The sequence below is a fragment of the Lissotriton helveticus genome, chromosome 7 (assembly GCF_964261635.1).
Source record: "Lissotriton helveticus chromosome 7, aLisHel1.1, whole genome shotgun sequence".
Taxonomy (NCBI): domain Eukaryota; kingdom Metazoa; phylum Chordata; class Amphibia; order Caudata; family Salamandridae; genus Lissotriton; species Lissotriton helveticus.
The window spans coordinates 641,809,911-641,830,143 of record NC_136068.1 but is presented as its reverse complement, the minus strand read 5'-3'; the positions used below and the strand labels follow the sequence as shown (position 1 = coordinate 641,830,143).

Here is a 20,233-nt window from a genome sequence, read left to right as displayed (position 1 = left end):
ATGGCAATAGCTTAAACTTTTGTAAATAACTTTTGTGAAGATTATGTTCAGTGTATTTTATTGTGATGAAAATCCAATAACAGAAGTGAAATATGAACATATTTTTGTGACATTTGTAATAAAGCTTGAAACATTGAGAGAACATATTTGAACCAGTTGTTGTTCAATGGTTGCACAGATTGATGCTGTGATGGTGCGGAGTGATGTTGTGGTGGTGCTGAGTGATGTTGTGGTGGTGCTGAGTGATGCTGTGGTGATGCTGTGGTGGTGCTGAGTGATGCTGTGGTGGTGCTGAGTGGTGCTGTGGTGGTGCTGAGTGGTGCTGCGGTGGTAGTGAATGCAAACGCACTGATCTCACTTTGGGAGAATCAACGCTTAACAAAAGAGGAAAATCTTTCCTCTGCCATCCATGCAGTCTGAATATTCTTTATGGAGAAGGGCCAACAGCGTATATCAACCTGTTGGGGGCACGGCTGAGCACCTGCTCTATGAGTCCACAAGAAGCTTGCAGTCCCTGGTATGTATTGCACGGCCCCGTACCATGCACTCCCCCTTAAACGTCTCCTAGCTGTGCATGCACACACACACACACATCACCCAATCAACGCTCTGATCCATCCGTGAGTCCCAATCGCTTTGCCAGCCCAATAACTAACACTTTGCTAAACACCTAGTGCACAACAGTAACTGGGAAAGGATCAACATGTTCCCAACCACAAGTGACTATTACTACAGCCTACTGTTCACTCCGGTTGGTAACAGGAACGGTTTTTGCCAGGTGGAAATATTGAGTATGTAGGTGCACTAGCCCCCACAAACTGGATACTTCACAGCTTGGGTGAAACTTACTTCTCATTACCTAAGTGGTCTATAAATCAAATATAGGCTGACTACCTGTCAGTCCTACCTTCACAACACGAAGACCACCTGTCATGTCCTGCTCCAACTGCTTGACTGACTGCTCCTCATTAAATGTGCTACTGAAGTGCTTGGAAACTGTTACAAAGTGGTACTTCTACCGAAAGTGTGAATAAGAAATACTTTAGTAGTTATCTGTTGTCCGGTATGTGATGCGATAGCCACTATCTAGCTTAAATTATAAATCCTGTCCTTTTCTTTAACTGCAACTGCTATAAGATTGGGCCCTGGATATTCAATTGAGTGTTTCAGAATTTCCCCTACTCCCAAAACTTTCTCTGCAGTTTTCTTCTGAGTTTTGCTGTTTTATTAAAAACTAGTTATGGCAGGTTGGTAGGCCGTTTTGTTCAACAAAATATTTTCCCAATGCAGGTTAGAATCATTTTTAAGACCGAATTACAATGTATTTGCTTGTATTCTCCATCTACTAAAGCACATACAAATCCAAGTTTGTGAAAGTCTGTGTTTCCTCGCTATCCCCATCTGAAAGTAACGTCTATAATGTCGGAAGTCTGCTTCTCCTACTTCTACTCTTGTCTATTTCATAAAAGATTGATCTTTCAATCTACCAACAAAGGAACAAAATTCCTATTCAATGGTTTAAAGAGCCTTTAATTACAGGTTTCTTTGTCACAGAAAAAATAGATCACATTACCCATGTTTTACAATCAAATTAATTGTCATGGAAACATGATACATGTGTAATACTTAGATAAAAGTCTTGCACACGGCCACTCCTTTACCTGATTATTAATCTCAAATTTGTGAGGCCATTGATCACTTTGCAGCATGCAGTCTGTTCTTCTCAAACCTCAAGACAATTACAAGTTACTCTTTTTCAGAATTTGAAATTACTTAAACTTTTATTTTTTAATTATTCTTTTTTTTGACGACCTTTTCAACACAGTTCTATCTAATCAGTTTTGTGATCATAGCCATATTCTCTGGACTTTTCGTATTGGTTAGTTCCATTTTTACCTTTTTCAATTTTTTCCTTCATACATTATTTTATATGCAGTTTCTTGATCTTCTAGTCCTGGTCTGAGTGATTGCTCCCTCTTTTCTTTACATACTTGGGCTATGTCCTTACTATTTACATAATCCATGTGACTGGAACTGATGTGTCTGCAGTTGCTTCTATGTGTCTCCTTCACAAAGTCTACTAACTGAATATCGCAGCTGTAAAGTGCTGTGACGCTCTCGGGCCTTGATCACATTATCTAAAGGTGAAATAATAAAATAAATAAAATCACGGGAACTATTCCTTTGGAAGTACTGCTTTCAGATCCGCTGCTAGCGCATTTTAGAGATGCAGCTGAACGGATACAGTATATTTCCAAAGATTATTCGGAGTTGTAGGAAGGACAGAAACCAGACCGTAGTGAGACTTTTCAGCAGCTCGTGCCTCGTTTGCGTCAAATGACCTTGGCAAACCGAGATTGGGACACGGATTAGCACCCCCTGTTAGCTATATATTTAATGTATTCAAAGATCAGTTCCTTGGATTGAAATAATGGTTAACTGAGCGACTAGGACCCTTCACGCCTGGCCATGACCCTGCTTGGAGAAAGCCTAATGTGGGCGCGTGGATTTCCTGGCCTGTGTGCAGATTTTAGCCAGCTGCAGGCAGGGAGCGTGCTGGAGAATGTCACTGTCAGTTTCTGAAACAAACCCTGCTTTCTAGCGCCTTTCCCTGGGGTGGTGGAGGGACCGGGCGCTCGCCGGCCATTGGCCTGCCACCCTTCACCCCTCCGGTGCGCCTTTGTGATGTCTGAGAGTTACCTTTAGCCTAGTGGGCAGTAGTGATTTGTTTCCGCACGTGACTTCTGTCCTTGTAGATCTTGGCTGCAGAGGAGGCGTGGGCTGACGGGACTGTTGCCCACTCCCCCCCCCCTCGGTGGTTGGTTCTCGGCTTACTGCTTGCGCTTCATTCAGCTGCGGGAGGAGCAGGTGGTGAGTGCTTTAGACTAGCTCGGATGGTTGTTCCTTTCAGCCTGCCTTGCCACGCGGCAGACTTCCGACACGGACAGTGGCATACATTTGACTTCAGGAAATAAAGCGCGGCTGACATTCCCCAGTATCGGTGTGCCGTGCCATTCCCGTAGTCAGGGCACAAGTCCTAAACAAGATTCAGGCGGCTGACTCGATTTAAACAAGGAAGTCAGGCATCCTTGGCCGTGACATGGGCGGAGCCTGTGACACGGCCGGAAGAGGCCGGTATTGCGCGTTGATGCGGGGCTCCCATGAGGAAGAGAGAGCCCTGCGGTACCGTTGGAAATGCAGAGAAGTCCTGTGTCCCAGGAGGGGGCCCGGGTGAAGTGGAGAGGCGCGGTGTGTTTCGGCATCGCACAGCAGCCCGGTGAGTGGGGCCCGCTAGTGCGCTTAGGCATGGAAAGTGGGGTGTGAGGGGGGGATGGGTGCGCGTGCGCGTGTGTGTGTGTGTGTGTGTGTGTGTGTGTGTATCTGTGTATGTATGTGTGTATGAGTGTGCGCGTGTGGCTGTTGCGTGTGTGCCTGCCTGTGTGTGCATGTGTGTATGTGTGTGTTCAGGGAATCTGAGGCAGGGGATGTGCACGCGCCGGACTGGGCGTGCGCGCCCACGAGATGAAGTCGAAGCTCGTGCCCGACCCTGTCTCAGATTCCCAGGAGACGGGCGGCTATAGTTGTCGAGCTGGACTCCAGCATGCTTTGCATGCTTTCTCCAGCTCGACCTAAAAAGAGAGACCCAAAATGAATGAATCAGGCGGGCTAGTGGCATATACAGATTAAAAAATGATGACATGATGGCGCCCTGGTGGACACTGCACAGGCGAGACTTGCTAGAAGTTTGATGCGGTAGAAGAGAACTCTGAAATAATCTGTTAGCAAGAAAATGTGTCAACCATGCCAGGTCAGCATATCTTAACCCTAGATCAGCACGCTTAGCCAGGAGAATCTGATGACTTACATTGCCAAAAGCTGCTGAGTGGCCTAAAAGGATCAGAGGAGCAGGAATATAATAGTCTGTCGAGCACCACAGCTTATCAGGAGCATCGAGGATAATTAACACCAAAATCATTGCCTATGAACGTAATCTGTGAGCTACCAAGTAACAAAACACCTGCCTACAGGCTTTAACACAGTGTAATAACAATCCACACTTAAAGGGCTATCAACTTTAACCCCTTGGCCGTGGCGGTAATTCCGCCGCGGCGCTGGGAGGGAGCACGGTGCCGCCATGCTCGTGACTGAACCACTCCGTCACGAGCCACGGGCGCGCTGTGCTAGTGACAGAGTGCTTCCGTCACGGCCCCGCCCGCTCATCAATTCAGCCGCGCAGGCGCGGAATTGATTCAGCATGGGCGGGGCGGCCGCGGCGTGACAGAACCACTCTGTCACTAGCACAGCGTGCCCGAGGCTCGTGACGGAGTGGTTCCGTCAAAAGCATGGAACGGGTTAACCTATGCTTCTCATAATAAACAGTCAGGCATAAGACATTTGTTGTCATTTTTGATAATAAACTGATGAGAACAACAGTGCCCGACATAACAGTTTCCAATTAACCAATGACTTGTAGCCTTCATCACTGATGTGCAACCATAACCAACCCATGCCTGGCCCTGGCCCATAAGCTTTCCTAGAAGGCAGTCATCAAATATAGAGTCATCAAATTATTAATATGTACAAAATTACAGGTGGCAAACCTCTATGCCATTCCTCCACAGAGGGGCTTCCAAGTATTACAACAGTGCAACTCTTATACTCACAGGGTATGTTAAAAGGGGTAACCAGCACCAAAACCCTTGTCTACTATAATAATCTGTGAGATCACATGTAACAAAATACCTATTCACAGGATTTAACACAGTGTAAAAACAATGCACCCTTAAAAGCCTATCGCTTTTAATAAATGCTTTTCATGATTAGTAAGTCAGTCCTACTGTCCTTGCCATATGTTTTACACAATGAACTATTCAGGCTGTTACCATTGGCTTGTCACCATTACCAACTCCGGTCTCCTATATTGAGTGCAAACTTTGCCACAAGCATCCATCAGGCATATAGTCATAAAATTACAAATATGTACAAAACTAAAGTTAACAAAACAATATACAGCTCCACCTAAGAAGGGTTAATAATGATCATCATGTGGTAAATCTTTAAGCCCCAAAGTTTTTTTGAGGAGATAACCAACACCAAAGGCTTTGCATACTATGGGAATCACAGAGATTCCATGTAACAAATTAAATAAATCCAGTATTTGTAAAGCGCGAAAAGTTACCCGAAGGCAATCCGGCACTGGGGGCCGTCGGGAAGATTAAGCAAGCTGTTGCTCAGAGTCAAATGGTGCTGGACTGACCTGCCGCTGGTGCCGGGGATCGAACCGTGAGCCCCAGATTCCAGCGTCAGTCAACCTGGCCGCGGCGCCACACCTCTTCTACCTCACCCACAAAGAGGCTTTAACACAGCATCATGCAAAACCACATTTATAGGCCTATAGGAATTAGTCATTGCTATTCACAATAAATGGGTCGGGTATACTGCCTTAGAGATAACTATTCCCTACAAACCGATATGGCTTATTGACTTAATCATTAGCTTATCACCATGACCTACTGGGGTACACTGTGTTGCACATATGCTTGCAACCATTCAGAAAATGGTCACAAAATTACAGATATTAATACAATTACAGTTGGAAAACTTATATATCTCCTCTTAGCAGGGTCTATCAATGATCGTCAGGTTACAAATGTTCTCTCCCACAGGTTTGTCAGAGAGGGTAACCAACACCAAAACCTTTGCCTCTCCTACAATGCGAGATTCCATATAACAAAATACATTTCTAAAGTCTGTAACTTGGTTTCACAACAATGCACCTGTAAAAGCCTACTGGTTGTAACATAAGTTTTTTCAATAAATGTCAATGTTTTTGTCGTAAACTGTCATAGTGAACAGACCGGCCCTATAACATTTATCATTTAATTCTTTCCACAGACAATGCAGTACTGCAATACTAAGCATATGTTTTTCAACCCGACAAAACGTGCAATAGACGCATAAATCTCAGTGGACGCACACAGCTTCTGTCCAACCAAATGCTATTCCCAAGAGTATCAAAAAGTGGGCATAGCCAAAGACCCTCTCTCAGAAATGCTTCTTAAAGCTTCTTTTCTGCTGATCTCGTACATTCTAGTGACAACTGTGTGGTCAAGCTAAACTTAAAAAGCGCAAGAGTGCAAAGTACCTAAGGAGAGCAGTATAATTGCCCCTATTTTCAGTTTTGAAGTCACACCATTCAATAGGATACTGCCACATTAGTAGCCTTAGTTACTCCAAACATCCTCCTCTTGCTCTGCACGAGGAGCCCCCTCAGCCTGGAATCATTAAAAGGGGCATTGAAAGTGCACACAAAGTTAGATTTCCATGTTATTATGCTTCAATGCCAGTTAAAATATCATATCACAATAACAAAAGAAAAAGTGTAAGAGTGCCAAGTACTTTCCTTGGGGCACTTTAAATTTCCCACCTGATGTGAACAGATATGAGTGGGACGAACTTTGACCTGCAAGCAACAATACTTGAACAAAATCAGAGCACAAGGGCAGAGTTGTGCCTTGCCAATCCCCAAATTCTTTGTGCATCTCAGGAAAGTGAACTGCTTCCACAGATTAAGACAAGGATTGGCTGAAGTCGATTTGTGTTGACTGTACTTTCCTAGCGGTTTTATGGGATACTGGTCATTGCCATGGATTCTGAGACACTGCACAGATTACGGTATGCCTAGTTTCCACAGGACTATTGTACACCTAGGAATATGCACTTTTTAAAGTTTGATTCCAATTACATTTTCAGGTTTTTTATAAAACCAGAGTTGTTTGTTTGCGAGGCATCAAATATCACAAATTCTATAAACTGGTCTGGTGAGCCTAAGTAACATTTCATCTTTTGGCAATGCTCTACACATAACAGGGAGATTAAAATCAGACCAAGCCGATACTCTATGGTTACCCCTTAGAAGTGGGTGTGGACTCTAAAACTGAAGGAGGAAGTCTGAAGTGACTCACAGAAGGAGGTAACCTCCTATGTGTGCTAAAAAGCCTGACCATAGTAATCACAAAGAACATCCATGAAGACTTGTTGCCTATCCTGCTCAAGATTGGTGGTACTACTGCTGATACCCAGCCTGAACCCAGATGCACAACAAGAGTGAGAATGTCGCTGTTAAAAAGTGGGTATTGGTTGCGTGGGATGTAAACCTTGCTCAAGCAAAAGTATTAATCCCTGCCTCCTCTGGCACCCCATCTACCTGGAGCTCAGGAATTTCAGGTGCCACTTTCCCACGCCCTTCCCTTTCTTGGCAGCTACATGAGGAATTCTTCAAGGTTTCTGGCTTCCTTAGTTCCCCTTCTGGGCAGCAATGGACCGTGTGGTCATGCAGACCCACTCAGGTAACCCCAACATTTCCAGGTGTGACTAGAGCACCCCCTCCTTCCGAACAGTGTGCTCCAGGTCAGGCTACCGTAAGAGAACTTGAGATCCCCCACCCCATTCAAAATGAACCAGAACCATAGGGTAGTGGTTCTCAAAGTTGTCTGCTACTACAACCTGAAGGAATTTATTGGATATCACCTGCTCTGAGGACCCAGATGACACCTGACAGTATTCATGCTGGGTCCTGCATCTCGCAGTCGCTCCACCCTCTGCCTATTGATGGTGACCTACTGCTTATACTTGGAAGTATTAGAAGGCATGTGGGCTTTGGGCCTGTATCTATCTGTTACCCCGGGATGCTGGGGTAGTATCAGCTGTATCCCCCACACTAACTGGAAGCCATCTCTTTTCCAAGCGCTACCCTGGCCAATCAGGGGTACGCCCACCAATGGAGGGCAGTGCCCTCTTGGTGCACAAGGCATTTCCCTTGGTATACCCAAACTGGTAACACTCATAGCACTTATGGACACATTTAACAGAGTTCTCATCCACAAACCCAATTTGCTTCTGGTCGAATTTGGGATGGGTCTCTTTCCAATGCAAACTATTTGGGGGCCTTGAAAGAACTCCTTCCTATTTGTATCTCCCCCTTCTTTCTTCTGGTAGGAACCCTGACCACTCTTGGGTTTTCCCCCAGATATCTTCTTGAACATTCTGACACTGACCCAGCCTCCCTAGCAAGTTCCCTCGAGTGAGAGAGCTTACTATCCATACGGTGCTGGAGCTGCTCTGTAAAACAAGTATTGAGCATGTTCTCCCTCAAGATCAAGTTGTACAGCCCAACAGAATTATCAACTTTGTGGCCCCTCACCCAGCCATCCACTTCCTTGCTGGAATAGTCCAAGATAACCACCCAAAACTGGTTTGGGAGTTTGTGGCTGTCCCTGATGCTATGATGGTACTGCTCACGGCTCAACCCAAATTTGGAGACAAGTATAGCTTTCATAGGGATGTACTTTATCTAGTCACCCACCCCAAGGGTAAGAAGTGTATCTCTTCCCACTGTGGACATGGGTTTCCATAAACTAGCCGCTGAATACCTCTCAGGGCCACCTCATAGGCATATGACCCCTCGTCTATATAATCACCCCCCACATAACAGGTCACCAGATCTTGTGGTATGCGGACCCTCACCTATCCCTCCAGGGGACACTGAAGGTATGCAGCTATCATTGCTGCTGGACCCTGAGGTTTGCCTGGGGTTGTGCTCCGGCTCCCTCATGCTTTACTCGTGCTCCAGCAAAAAAAGTATTTTTTTAGCCAAGGCCCTCTCAGTCCTATTCTCCTCTATGGCTCTCTCTGCCTCAGCACTTCAAGTTTCATCTTGGCAAACTGCAGTTTGAGCTCCCTCTCCGCCTTCCTGTCCTCCAGCTCCTCTAGGTACAGACCCCCTGGTAGACAAACTGCTCCTGCCCCCCTATGTGACTCCTCTCCTGGGATGAGTAGTGCTCCTCCTGTGGCTCAGGACCCATGGCTGGGCCCTCCTCCTCAGCAAAGTCTCCTTCTACCTCCTCAGGATTATCATCCTCTGGCTCCTCTGGGTTGGACTGCACCCTTTTGCGCTTCCCATAGACGTGGAGGGCTTTCTGAAAGCCTAGTTGTTTTGTGGTCCTCTTGCCTGCATTTAGCCTCATTTTCTTGGAGAGCCTCCGTGGCTCAGCCCTGCTGAGGCTGTCAACACTGAGCAGCTCTATCTCCATTGTAGAAAGGTGGGATCTTTGTGTTACACAATGACACTACACAAACACGAGTACTGAACGCCACCACTGATCACAAATGTGAGAAATTGGGGTGTTGGTTGAGTGGGGTGTAAACCCTGTTCAAGCAACAGCTAGAATCCCATTCAGGGTGAACCACCACTAAATTAGCCTGTGCTTAACCCTCTAGTAACTTGGCACAAAAAGGAGTCAGGCTTAACTTAGAGGAAATGTGTTAAGTCTTTATGTAGCACACCAACAATTATAAAGTGAAAACACAGCACAAGAAATACATGCTTAAAAGCACAAATTGCCAACTGGTTATCTGGTCGCGCCGGACTCGGCTAAAGTCAAAGTTCAGGCCAACCGGGATGGAGTGCAGGTCACATACAGGGACCAGGTTAGGCCTTCTAAACCAAGGTGTATATGTACAAGAACTACTGCAAACTAACGCTAATATTAGTTAGCAGCTGTTTTCTTAACGCGGCCTATCACCAAAAACTATTGCCCTGTTAGCGATGTATTTACAATATGTTGCTACATGGCGATAGTTCAGGTAGCCGCAGAGAAAACTGCCTCTGACACTAGCGTGAAGGCGATACAAATCCTGACGTTAGAGGTCAAAAACTGCTGAAAGGCCCATTAGCGGCAACAAAACTCATGTTAATCAGCTCAACATTACTTTTTTTGCCTCTAGAGGCAAAAAATAGCCTATAAGTCCACCTCCAATGAAAAATAGGAAACAAAACCAATGGAATGCAGTATGAAGCAGCCAGGGCCAAGTGCAGCACAGATCAACAACTCCCCCTAGACCCCCAACAGCCAGGATGACCAGCCAAAGACCCTGGGGAAAAGGAAACCTATGGCTACAATCATGAAAAGAGGCGCATCGCTGGGCAAAATCAGTGATGCATCACTTATCATTGCGCACTCCTTGCAGCACCATGGAATCCAAAACCTTGGAAAAGTGGACAGTTCCGGGGCCTGGAGACTTCGCTGGGCCTCCGTCTGGGATCCAGAATGGGATGCAGGGGTGCTGTGGAGTTGCTGGGCTGTGGCGGTAGACATTGAGGTGTCAGAGATCGCCCATACCTGGTGGTCAAGTCTTCCAGGTTGCTTGGAGACACGTTGCTGAACTGTGTGAGAAGACCGCCTGGTGCCCCTTGGAGCTGTAAATGGTAGAGGCGCTCCTGCACACCTAAGTAAGAAGGTCTTCATCGCATACCACGTGCCACCACTACATTTGGGTGCACGGAGGAGAATACCAATGGTGGGTCACGCCAGTCTACATCACAGGCTAGTGTATGTTGATTTGGCCGGACGCTGTGGAGGGTGAGGTCCCTGAGCTGCACCAAACTTGTGTGGCGGGAGCGCTGCAACTTCATGCCTTAGGGGGCTCTGCTGCATCACCTGCATCAGGAGGTTCTCCAGCGGACGAGGAGGCGACTGCTGTACCCAAGCTGTGAAATCCTGTCTGGCTGAGTCACAGATTTGGAGAGAGTGCAGTGGATTGCACCACTGTGTCAATGTCCAGGTGAGGAGAAGGTGGTATGCTTGGCGGAGGAGGCCAGGGGGTCTAGTCGCCCAGGCCTCGCACCTGTGGGTAACGGACCCCCAATGGTGGCTCATCCGCTATGGCAGAAGAGTGTCGCCTCACTGCTTTCAAGCAGTGCAAGTAGAGGAAACATACATAACATGATGATAACTTTCTGATGTACTCATGCTAAGTTTCCTTTGCGGGCGGAAGGGTGGGTGGGACTGCTCTACTCACGGAGCAGGGCAGGGGCGGAGTGGTATGCCCACTCAAGTGTGCAATGACTGTTTGGTCGGCCATCTCAGGTTGCCCAATGCTGTCATGCGCACATCCCTGTTCGCAATGCAGGCTGCATTACAGCCTACATGGAGAACATGCCCACCCCTCCAGACCCTGGCTGAATGCCCTGTCATGGCGCTCAAGAACAATCACAGCGCCGCATTGCAGCATTTTGATTGGCTTAAGGGAGGGAGCCTGGCTGCTTGCTTCCTGTTCCTGGAAGCAGACTCAGGAGAGCAGGAGCGCAGAAGACGCAGGACCCGGCCTCGGGGTAAGAATTTTTCAAAAAGATATTTACAACCCCCCCAACCGCGTCCCTGCCCCTTCCAGAGTCCTTTCCCACGTTTCCCACCTCCCAGCTGGCCAGTAATCCCCCCGCAGCACTACATAACAGCGGCCGCTGTGCGGCCATGCACAGCGGGCGTTCCACTGGTGCGCAAAGGCAAGCCTGTTTGCTCTGTCCACCTCTGGACCGCGCACAGCACCAAGGACCCATCCTCTCGGACACTCCACAGCTAAGCCGCCAGCACCCTCCTCGCCATCAACCCTGGACGCCACACAGCCTGCCGTGTAGCAACACTGTAGAATTCTCTTGCACTCTATGCCTGTTGAAACTGCAAATGCACCTCCTGCCACATCAGCACACCAGCACCTCCTGCCGCCCAGCCGACCAGATCTCTGTACTGGGGTGAATGTATGACATTGTTCTGCATTCTGTCCATCAACTGTTGTTTTTGCATTTGTCACCCCGAGTGGGATGGGTATGCTCAGACGTGAGTCCCATGCTCTCCACACCACTGGAGTTAAGCTATCCTAGCTGAAGACGGCTGATAGCCAGAAACCGGTCCTAGGATGCTTGATTCCGGTCCAGGAAAGACATGTTTTTGCAGTTCGGGCTGTTCCCATGAGGCACAGGGTCAAGGCTGATTTGCATATGGCCATGTCTGAACTGGGGTGGTGTGGAGTGCAAAAAAACGATGGGTTTAGGCCCAGATCTCTGTATTGGGGTGAATGTATGACATTGTTCTCCATTCTGTCCATCAACTGTTGTTTTTGCATTTGCCCAGCCGACCAACAGCACAGCCAACCAGCTCAGCTGCATCTTCCACAACGTGCGGCCTCTCCACAAAAATCTGGGACCTCCTCAATGCAATCTCTTCAGACATCGCCTTCTTCACAGAAACCTGGACCAACCTCTGCTCCGGACCATCCACAACGGCTACAAATTCCATGCACTGACCACCCCGAGCCGCCAGGAGGAGGCATTGCCATAGTTTGAAAAAGCACACTCTGACCGACCATGCACTCTAATGACCCGACGGTGACCACAACCCCACCCTCTGCTGCACCCTCATCTACAGGCCCCCCGGGCCATTGAACCCACATTTACCGATGCCACTGTAGACCTCATTGCACCCCAGGCTCTCCCATCCACCGACTGCATTATACTTGGAGACCTCCTTGAGTTCCACCTGGACAACCGCAGTGACCAGAACACTACCCACCACTTGGGATTTCCACACAAGGTCCAAGCTACCATCTCCCTTGTTCTGTCCAAACTCGATTACGCCAATAGCCTCTACCACGGATCACCTTTAACGACCATGAAAACACTACAATGGATTCAGAACTCGGCTGCCAGACTACTCTTGCATATTCAATCGCGAGACCACATCTCCCCTGCCTTGAAAGCCCTGCATTGGTTACCGGTTGCCAGAAGATCCACGCTCAAGCTGCTTGTATCACCCACAAAGCAATACATGGAATAGGACCACTCTTCATCAGGAATAAAATCAGCAAACACATTCAACAAAGGAACCTCCGCTCTAAAGGAGCATCTCGCCTCAAAATCCCACCATACAAGAAAAAAAACATGGGTGGCACATCCTTCTCTGTTCAAGCAGCCAAACTATGGAACTCTTTACCCCCCAACATAAGGTCCACCGAGAAACACCTTATCTTCAGAAAACTACTACTCAAGATTTGGCTCTTCCCCACATAAGCACCATACGCAAACAGATATTTACAGCATATCCCTCTGTATATAAGCATTTGTTTTCACTATAGATATGTACCTATCTTTGTGTATTTCTGTCCAACCCCCCCCCCCCAATATTTGCATCACTTCAACCAGTTACAAATCATAGAAGTAGCAGGTCCTGAAGAAGATGGTATGAGAAAAGAATAATCACCATCGAAACGCGCGTTGACCGGAGATTATGGGATACCCCACCCACAACACAGCATTAGAGGGTTGAGCTTATCACCCCTAGGGAGTCATCTGTGTATGTGGGTTGCTGGTGGGGTATGAAATGTGTATATATGCATTGTATGTGATATGTAAGTATAGAGTGTAGAGGTGTTGTATGAGTGTGGGGGACTGTAAATATTGATTTTTGAATTTGTATTGTGAAGAGTAGGTGTAGTACAATTTGATTTCTTGGTGAAAAATGTTCTGTGCTAGGTAGGACTCACTGATTCCTATTCACACTTTTCTTATGTATAGAATGTTAATGTAGATAGTAGCACATATCAAATGTAAAAATGTAATCTATTCTACACACAAAAAAAATAATGTACTTTGTTGTAAACAGATTGTAATTTATAAAGCAATGCTTTTTAGTTGAAAAGATAAAACAAAAAAATAAAAGAGAATTTTTTCAAACAATCTTTCCTTGTGGCAGAGCAATGGTTTAATGTTCACTTATGCCCTTTATATGAGCTTATCTTATGCCAGTAATAAAGAAACATAGGTTTGGTTTAGAGGGACATATTCGCATTAATTTGTATTTTCTCTTTTCCACCCTCTTTCCCTGACCTTCTAATTATTTTCCTCAGGGGGTGCCCCTACTATTTCCTATCTTTGTGTATTACTTTGTATAAACATGTAAAATAATAGTATGTTGTTAACCGCATCAATGCGGCGGCTTTTCCCGCTGTACGCGGCAATTTTGAAATTACCACGTTACATGATGAGCTCAGCTCGTCATGAGCGCACGGCAGGTTACGCTCATGACGAGCTGAGCTCGTCATCAGCCCCGAAGGGGTTAAGAGAAAAAATAATAATAAATAAACAAAAATCATCTTTGGTCTACATGTACATACTTCCATTGTGCATCTATGTACCTTCCATGTACTTGGATTTGTGTGTCTGTTACTTTTCTCCTGAAAAAGCATATCCAATGCACTACCCTATTTCTCATCCTGTGCCTCTATCAATATCTTTAATCTACATATACTTACCTCCTTTATGTATCTATATACTTTCAATGTACTTATGGATCTATATATTTATCACTTTCTTCTAATTTAGCATTTCCAATGCACTTCCCTATTTTTTAGCCTATACTTCGCTCAATATATCTTCTAGTCCAACCTTCTGACTCATCTCAAACTTCTTTCTCCTACTCCTTCCAATGCACTACCCTATCTCTCATCCTATACATCTATCAATACATCCTCTACATCCACTCTCTCATTTATCCCAAACCCCATACCACTCCTTTTTACTCACCAAAATAACCCTTTCTAGACTCTCTCCTACTCTACACCTCCTTGCATCATCTGACACCTCTTTTTACTATGCCGATCCCATAAAACAAACCTTTCTAAACTCTTCCCTCTGACTCCTCCCCTTCAAAACTCATTTTTACTCATTCAAAAGCCTCCTCCTACTGCGAAGACCTAAACAAAAAAAACTTTACTCTTTTATCCCTCCACTATCCTTTTCAATCAAAATTAACAGACTAACATGTTCACTTCTCAAATTCCATATTCAACTATACTAATATACTGCCCAAATAAGTAAATAACATATCCACTACTCAAATTACTTCGTATTTATACTAAACTAATTTTCAACACTAATCCTTTATGGGATCCGGAGTGGCGTGCTACTAACCAGAAAAGCGCTTCAACACCCATCAGGGGTAACAAGTACTATATGAATGCAAATCTTTCCTCCCCTTTAATCCCTCTGCTATTCTTCTTAATCTAAGTGACGGACTAAAATTCACCACTGAAATTACTTCATATTTCACCATATTAATTCACCACTAATCCTTTATAGGCTTCCTGAATCGCTTGCATCAACAAGCGCTATATAAATACAAACCATTGTCCTCCTCTATCCTTCTTCTATCATTCCAAATCCAAATAACTGACTAACCTATCCACCACTTAAAATGTAATTGCATGTTTCACTATACTAATTCAACACTAATCCTCTATGGGACCCGGAGTAGAGTGCTACTCGCCGAAAAAGTACTTTGACGCCTCGTCAGGGGTAGAAAGTGCTATATAAATGCAATTACAATACAATACAATACATAGCCTGACACTAGCACAAGCCCGTCTTCTGCACAAGCGGGAACTTCGACTACAGCCACACCGCAGGACTCTACCATGCCCACCATACCCCATCGCCATAATTGCCCCCATCGCAACTGGACCAAGGCCACTGAAGAACTTCTCGTCAACTCTCTCAGCACCACCACTCCGCCAACTCTTACAGACGCCAAGACCGCAGTGTGCAACCTCCACCGATGCATCTCCAACTGCGCCGACACCCTGGCACCCCTCAAGAAAAGACCAGGCAAACAACGCTCCAAGAAGGCCAACTGGTTCACTCCCGCCCTCCACTAGTCAAGCCCCACCTGAAAACAGCCTCGAGAAGAGATGGAGCCACAACATCAATCAACTCCGCAACACAGTCACCCTTGCACCATGGCACAAGGGTGCCTGCGTTGGCACATGGCAGCAATTGTGCACCAACATAGGGGAAAAGGATGGGGGGCTTATTCATGAGCCTCGAAGACGTTATCAGCTGAGAACCACTGTACTAGCATAAATCGTGTAATCAACAAATGTAGCACCTCTACCTAGAATTTAGGGATTCTTGACTATTAAACATAGTTCCAAGAATCCCCAGCTCATGAGTATCACCACCAGTTATGCATGGCTTTTAACCTGCTGCAATTTGTGTACATGTGTGCACTATGTTTAAGGCTAACTTACAAGTCTCGGGAAGCAACGAGATGCCAGTTCTGTCGGTAAACATAACATGATATCACAGCCATGTGAATTCATGGAGCACGACCCGTGCCCAGCAAGGCAGGCAGTGCATTTTTGAAGTGTAATGGGAGGGACCCATTCCCTGAAGCTTTCAAACTTGCACTGTTCCCTTCCCCACCCCCACCTCCTCTCCCTTTGAACACCACCCTATGTATCAGGGCAACTCTGCCACAAAGGAGTTCCCTGGCAGTCAATAAAGCACTTGGCAAGTGGCCCTGTGCCATGTGTGACGTGTTTACGCACTTGCGGCTTTTTAGCTCTGCGCCCTTTGAATGCTGGGATAGTCAGGCGGAGACTTCTAGGTTTGGGATCAGTTCCGGAGTGGGGCGCATCATGAGTGGGGTCACTCCGGTCAGTCACAGTCTCTGTGTTATATAGCACGCACCTATGAGACATGGCAGGCTGCTATCTGATCTCCGCCGAGTGAACTTCGAGGCGCTGTCTCATCTGCTTCCCTTTCCAGGCCCGCCTTCCTCAGGGTCTCCGGGCTCTTTCGCACATGCCCACTTGTTTACAGTTTCCATGGTTACACGTTCCGGTCCGTAAAACCATTGTTACCGGAACAACTTGTCCCGTCAGCTCATTGGTTGACTATGAGCTCCCAGACGCCCCTCCTCTGACTAGCTGACCTTACGTCACAAGAAGCTCTGTCGTCAGAATCTCGGATTTCCCATATCACTTTCCTGGATGTTCAGAGTGTGGGCTGTAATGGGTGGATGCTCGGCGCTTTCAAAGCCCGAGGAAGGACAAACTAAAGAGATGGCTACTGCTTTCTCGAAGTTCAATTTGAGGGCAGTATAGTACAGCGAGATTCGTGCAAATTAAATGATTTATGTGTTTGAAAAAGCTTAAAAGTAATTTAACTCAGGCTTCTGCATTATGAAGTGGAGTAATTTTAGAGAAGCAAATTTGTACCACACAATGATGAAAATTGACATTATGTGCGGTGGAGGGCTCGGAAAAAGTGCACTCAAAACAGCACGATTTGTTGAAGAATAGGGAAGAGGATGCATGTGGGTAACGGCCAGAGCTATCGACTTTGGAGCTGGAAATCAGGGGGCATATTTAAAATGCTCCTGCAGCACTTTTACGCCACTGGGCGGCACTTTTGTGACGCGCTGAAGGTGGAGTGTGCTGAACGATATTTACAAGACCAAGCAAAGCCACCCTGCGTGGCTTTTCATGGCCTTGTAAGTATGAAGTAAGGCAATGAATGCCTTACTCTGCTTGGAAGGGGTGTTTCATGGGTGGTGCTGTGGGTGTTCCTATGATCCATGGTTTTTGACAATGCCCCAGAATTGACAAAATAACGTAAATCTCGGGCAGCGCCAAAACTAATTCCTTCTCAAAGCAGGCATAACAAGGAGACATGTTTACATGTCTCCTTGTTTTTTCCTCTTTCCACATGTTATGCCTCCTGCAGCACACAAAAAATGAGGAAAACACCTCACAGATTATCTGAAGGCATATAGCTGCCTATAAATGTGGACACTAAGAACCTCATTACGATGCTGTAGCGTCACTTTTTTTTGCTGCTCCGGCAGTGTAAGCCTCTCAGTCATATCTTAGAGGCGACGTAAAGTCACTCTGCATAGCCTCATAGAAAATGAGCAAGACAAAGCAGCGCAAGTCACTGCCTTGCCTTACTCTGCTTCAAGGAGGCGTTCCATGGACGTTACAGTGAGTTTTCCTATGCAGCATCCATAGATTTTGATTCTGCCCCAGATTTACTTAATAATGTAAACCTGGGGTAGCACCAACACTTTATGGTCCCCAATAGCAGGAGTAACGAGGAGAAATATTTTTATTTCTCCTCATTCTTTCCTCATTCCATGTGTGCTGTAAAATAGCACACATACAAAGAGGAAAATGCCTCTCAGGATTGTTTTTGTGCAGGAAGGTGCCCCTTCCTGCACAAAAACAATCCTACCTGCAAAAAAGGCACCATTGCACCATGGTGCAAGGATGCCTACGTTAGCGCAGCAAGAAGACTTGCAGCGCTGCCCTACACCAATTCCTCATAAATCATGCCTTAAGTCTCATCCATTTTATACAATCACTATGACCAGTTGGAGTCCTTGCTACACACAACTGGAAAGTCAGAGCACTAAGCTACAGTATCTCTTTAGTCCCTCTCTTATGCCATTCCACTTTCCCAGAATCTGCTCCTAACATATTGTAAGTTTGTTTGGTTGGTAGTAGTTACGGCGAAGGGGAGAAGTAAACATCACTCCTGTTGAATCCAGAATACAAGGTTAGTGCTTTCTGATACTGAGGGAGCAGTCTTCCCATTTCATCCATCCCTCTTTTGTGGGACTCTCCTCTGAAGGGGCAAACGGCAGGCCCCAGTTGAAAACGGTCTGCCTACACTGCACTAGAATATAGGCCACAGTCTCTAGTTTTAACACTTCCTATCTAACTAATAGCACTGTTCCTAACTGGAACAAAGGGACACAACTTAACCGGTTGCTGCTGTTGCATTTCTAAAGAGACCCCCGTCTTCGTCCTCCCACTCCTCCTGGTCTGGTGCATTCCAGAAGCTTTGTGGTGAGCAGAAATACACTGTGCTAATCTGAGAGGCTCGCCCAGCTCCATTATTTACACGGGCCCACAGAGAGAAGCTGGATTACTTTGTGTCTATCAAAGTATGGCACACCTGCTACATACTGAATTATTTATACTTACTCGCCGCACAACCACGCACTCAGGGATGTACCGCAGGACCTGGTTATAAGTAACTGAGCAGATGATTTACACTGAGAGCCCAATCGCACAAGCAAGTACCGGTATGTTACCTTTACTACGACTCTTTTACTATGACCAGGGCTTTAAGTAGGATGAAAAAACTGGGGGGTCTCTCAAAGGGGCGTGTGTGCCTATGGAAACAGGGGTATGGCTTAAAACACACAAATCTGTGCTTAGCATAGTGTGCCTATACCGCCCGACTTGTATTTTGTTGTTTCTGTCATTGCATCCAGATGAGTAACATCATAGCTACAAGAAGTCAGGACTATTGGCTTTTTCAATGGTTGTTAGTTGCATAAGATAAATAAGCAACAGCTATGGCTTGCCTATAATATTAAACAAGCATTTGCAATGCAATAGTCTCGCATTACTTAAAGTTTGAGCTTATTACGTTGCATTAATTGGAACGTCAATAGCTCAAACTTTTAGTATTGTGACACTTATTGCATTGCAAATGCTTGTTTATCTCTGCTGACCTGCCGAGGGTTGTTCCCTTATTTACAAAAGTCATAGCCTGGTTAATGTATTTCCAATAAGGGCTGTGGCACACATTGAGGATATCAATTATGCAAGAATTTGTGTCCTTGAGTGTGTGTGCTGCTTGCCAATGTAACACGAAAATCAGACAAAAAAATATAACCTGTAATACAGCCAAATAATTCCAATTTACACAATATTACTCTAGCTTAAAATGTCCCTGTGACATCACCTGCATTGTTTGGACAAGTGCCAGGGGGGAGGCCCGAAGTAAGAGCTGTGAGCGGGAGACCAGGACATCCCCTTCCATAACTAGAAGACAAAACCCGCCCTTCACAGACCTTGACCAGAGGATCTTAATGCATTTCTCTCTCAGTAAGTCACCTCTCAGTGTAGCACTATAAATGTCAAAATCACAAAAAAGGGGGAGGGAGAAGGAGGAAACCAAAGGCTAGGTCGGCCTCCTAACAAAGTAACATAACAGTAGGAACCCAATGTACTGGATTCAGAGACCTAGCTTGTGTGTTGGTCACTGATCAGATTTTGTCAGAATAGACCAATGAGAAAGAAAAATTTCTTTCTAGTGTCCCCTCACTCACCGGGGTTTCCCCACGGTGACATGCTTCATCATTGGGACCATCCCAGTTCTCTACGAAAAGGGGCGTGCTGCGACTTGCGAATTAAGTAGGAGCACTTGGCTGTGAAAGACTATGTGTGGTGTAAGTGAGATTGTGGTGGAGTGGGTGTGAGTGATTAAAAATACCGTGCTAGTGGGCCTCAACAAATTTATTATGCTCCTAGGTTGGTATATTAAAATGGGGTTGACACTGCAATTTAACCTGTAATGAGGATCAAATCAGTGTTCGGTCGACATGTTTCAAGCTCCCCAAGGCTTTTCATCAGGACCATATAGGGACCAGCCCTATATTCACCACTCCTATGATCCCATACTAGGGGTGTGCAAATTTATTCAATAAAAAGGTCTGTAATGCTGTCTATTCTAAAACATGAATTTCATACATACGTTTTTACTGTT

At 45.9% G+C, this 20,233-nt stretch overlaps 1 protein-coding gene across 3 annotated transcripts in view; it reads right to left on the bottom strand.

The window, feature by feature from the left end:
- Positions 1-16,510, bottom strand: part of LOC144768886 (dynein regulatory complex protein 11-like) — a 743,718-nt gene extending 727,208 nt beyond the window's left edge. For all 3 annotated transcript variants that reach the window (XM_078652900.1, XM_078652898.1, XM_078652899.1), the window contains exon 1: positions 16,361-16,510. In XM_078652900.1, coding sequence (XP_078509026.1) covers positions 16,361-16,371 — 11 coding nt within the window. In that variant the 5' untranslated portion in view covers positions 16,372-16,510. The remainder of the gene's footprint in view (positions 1-16,360) is intronic.
- Between the last annotated feature and the right edge of the window lie 3,723 nt (positions 16,511-20,233).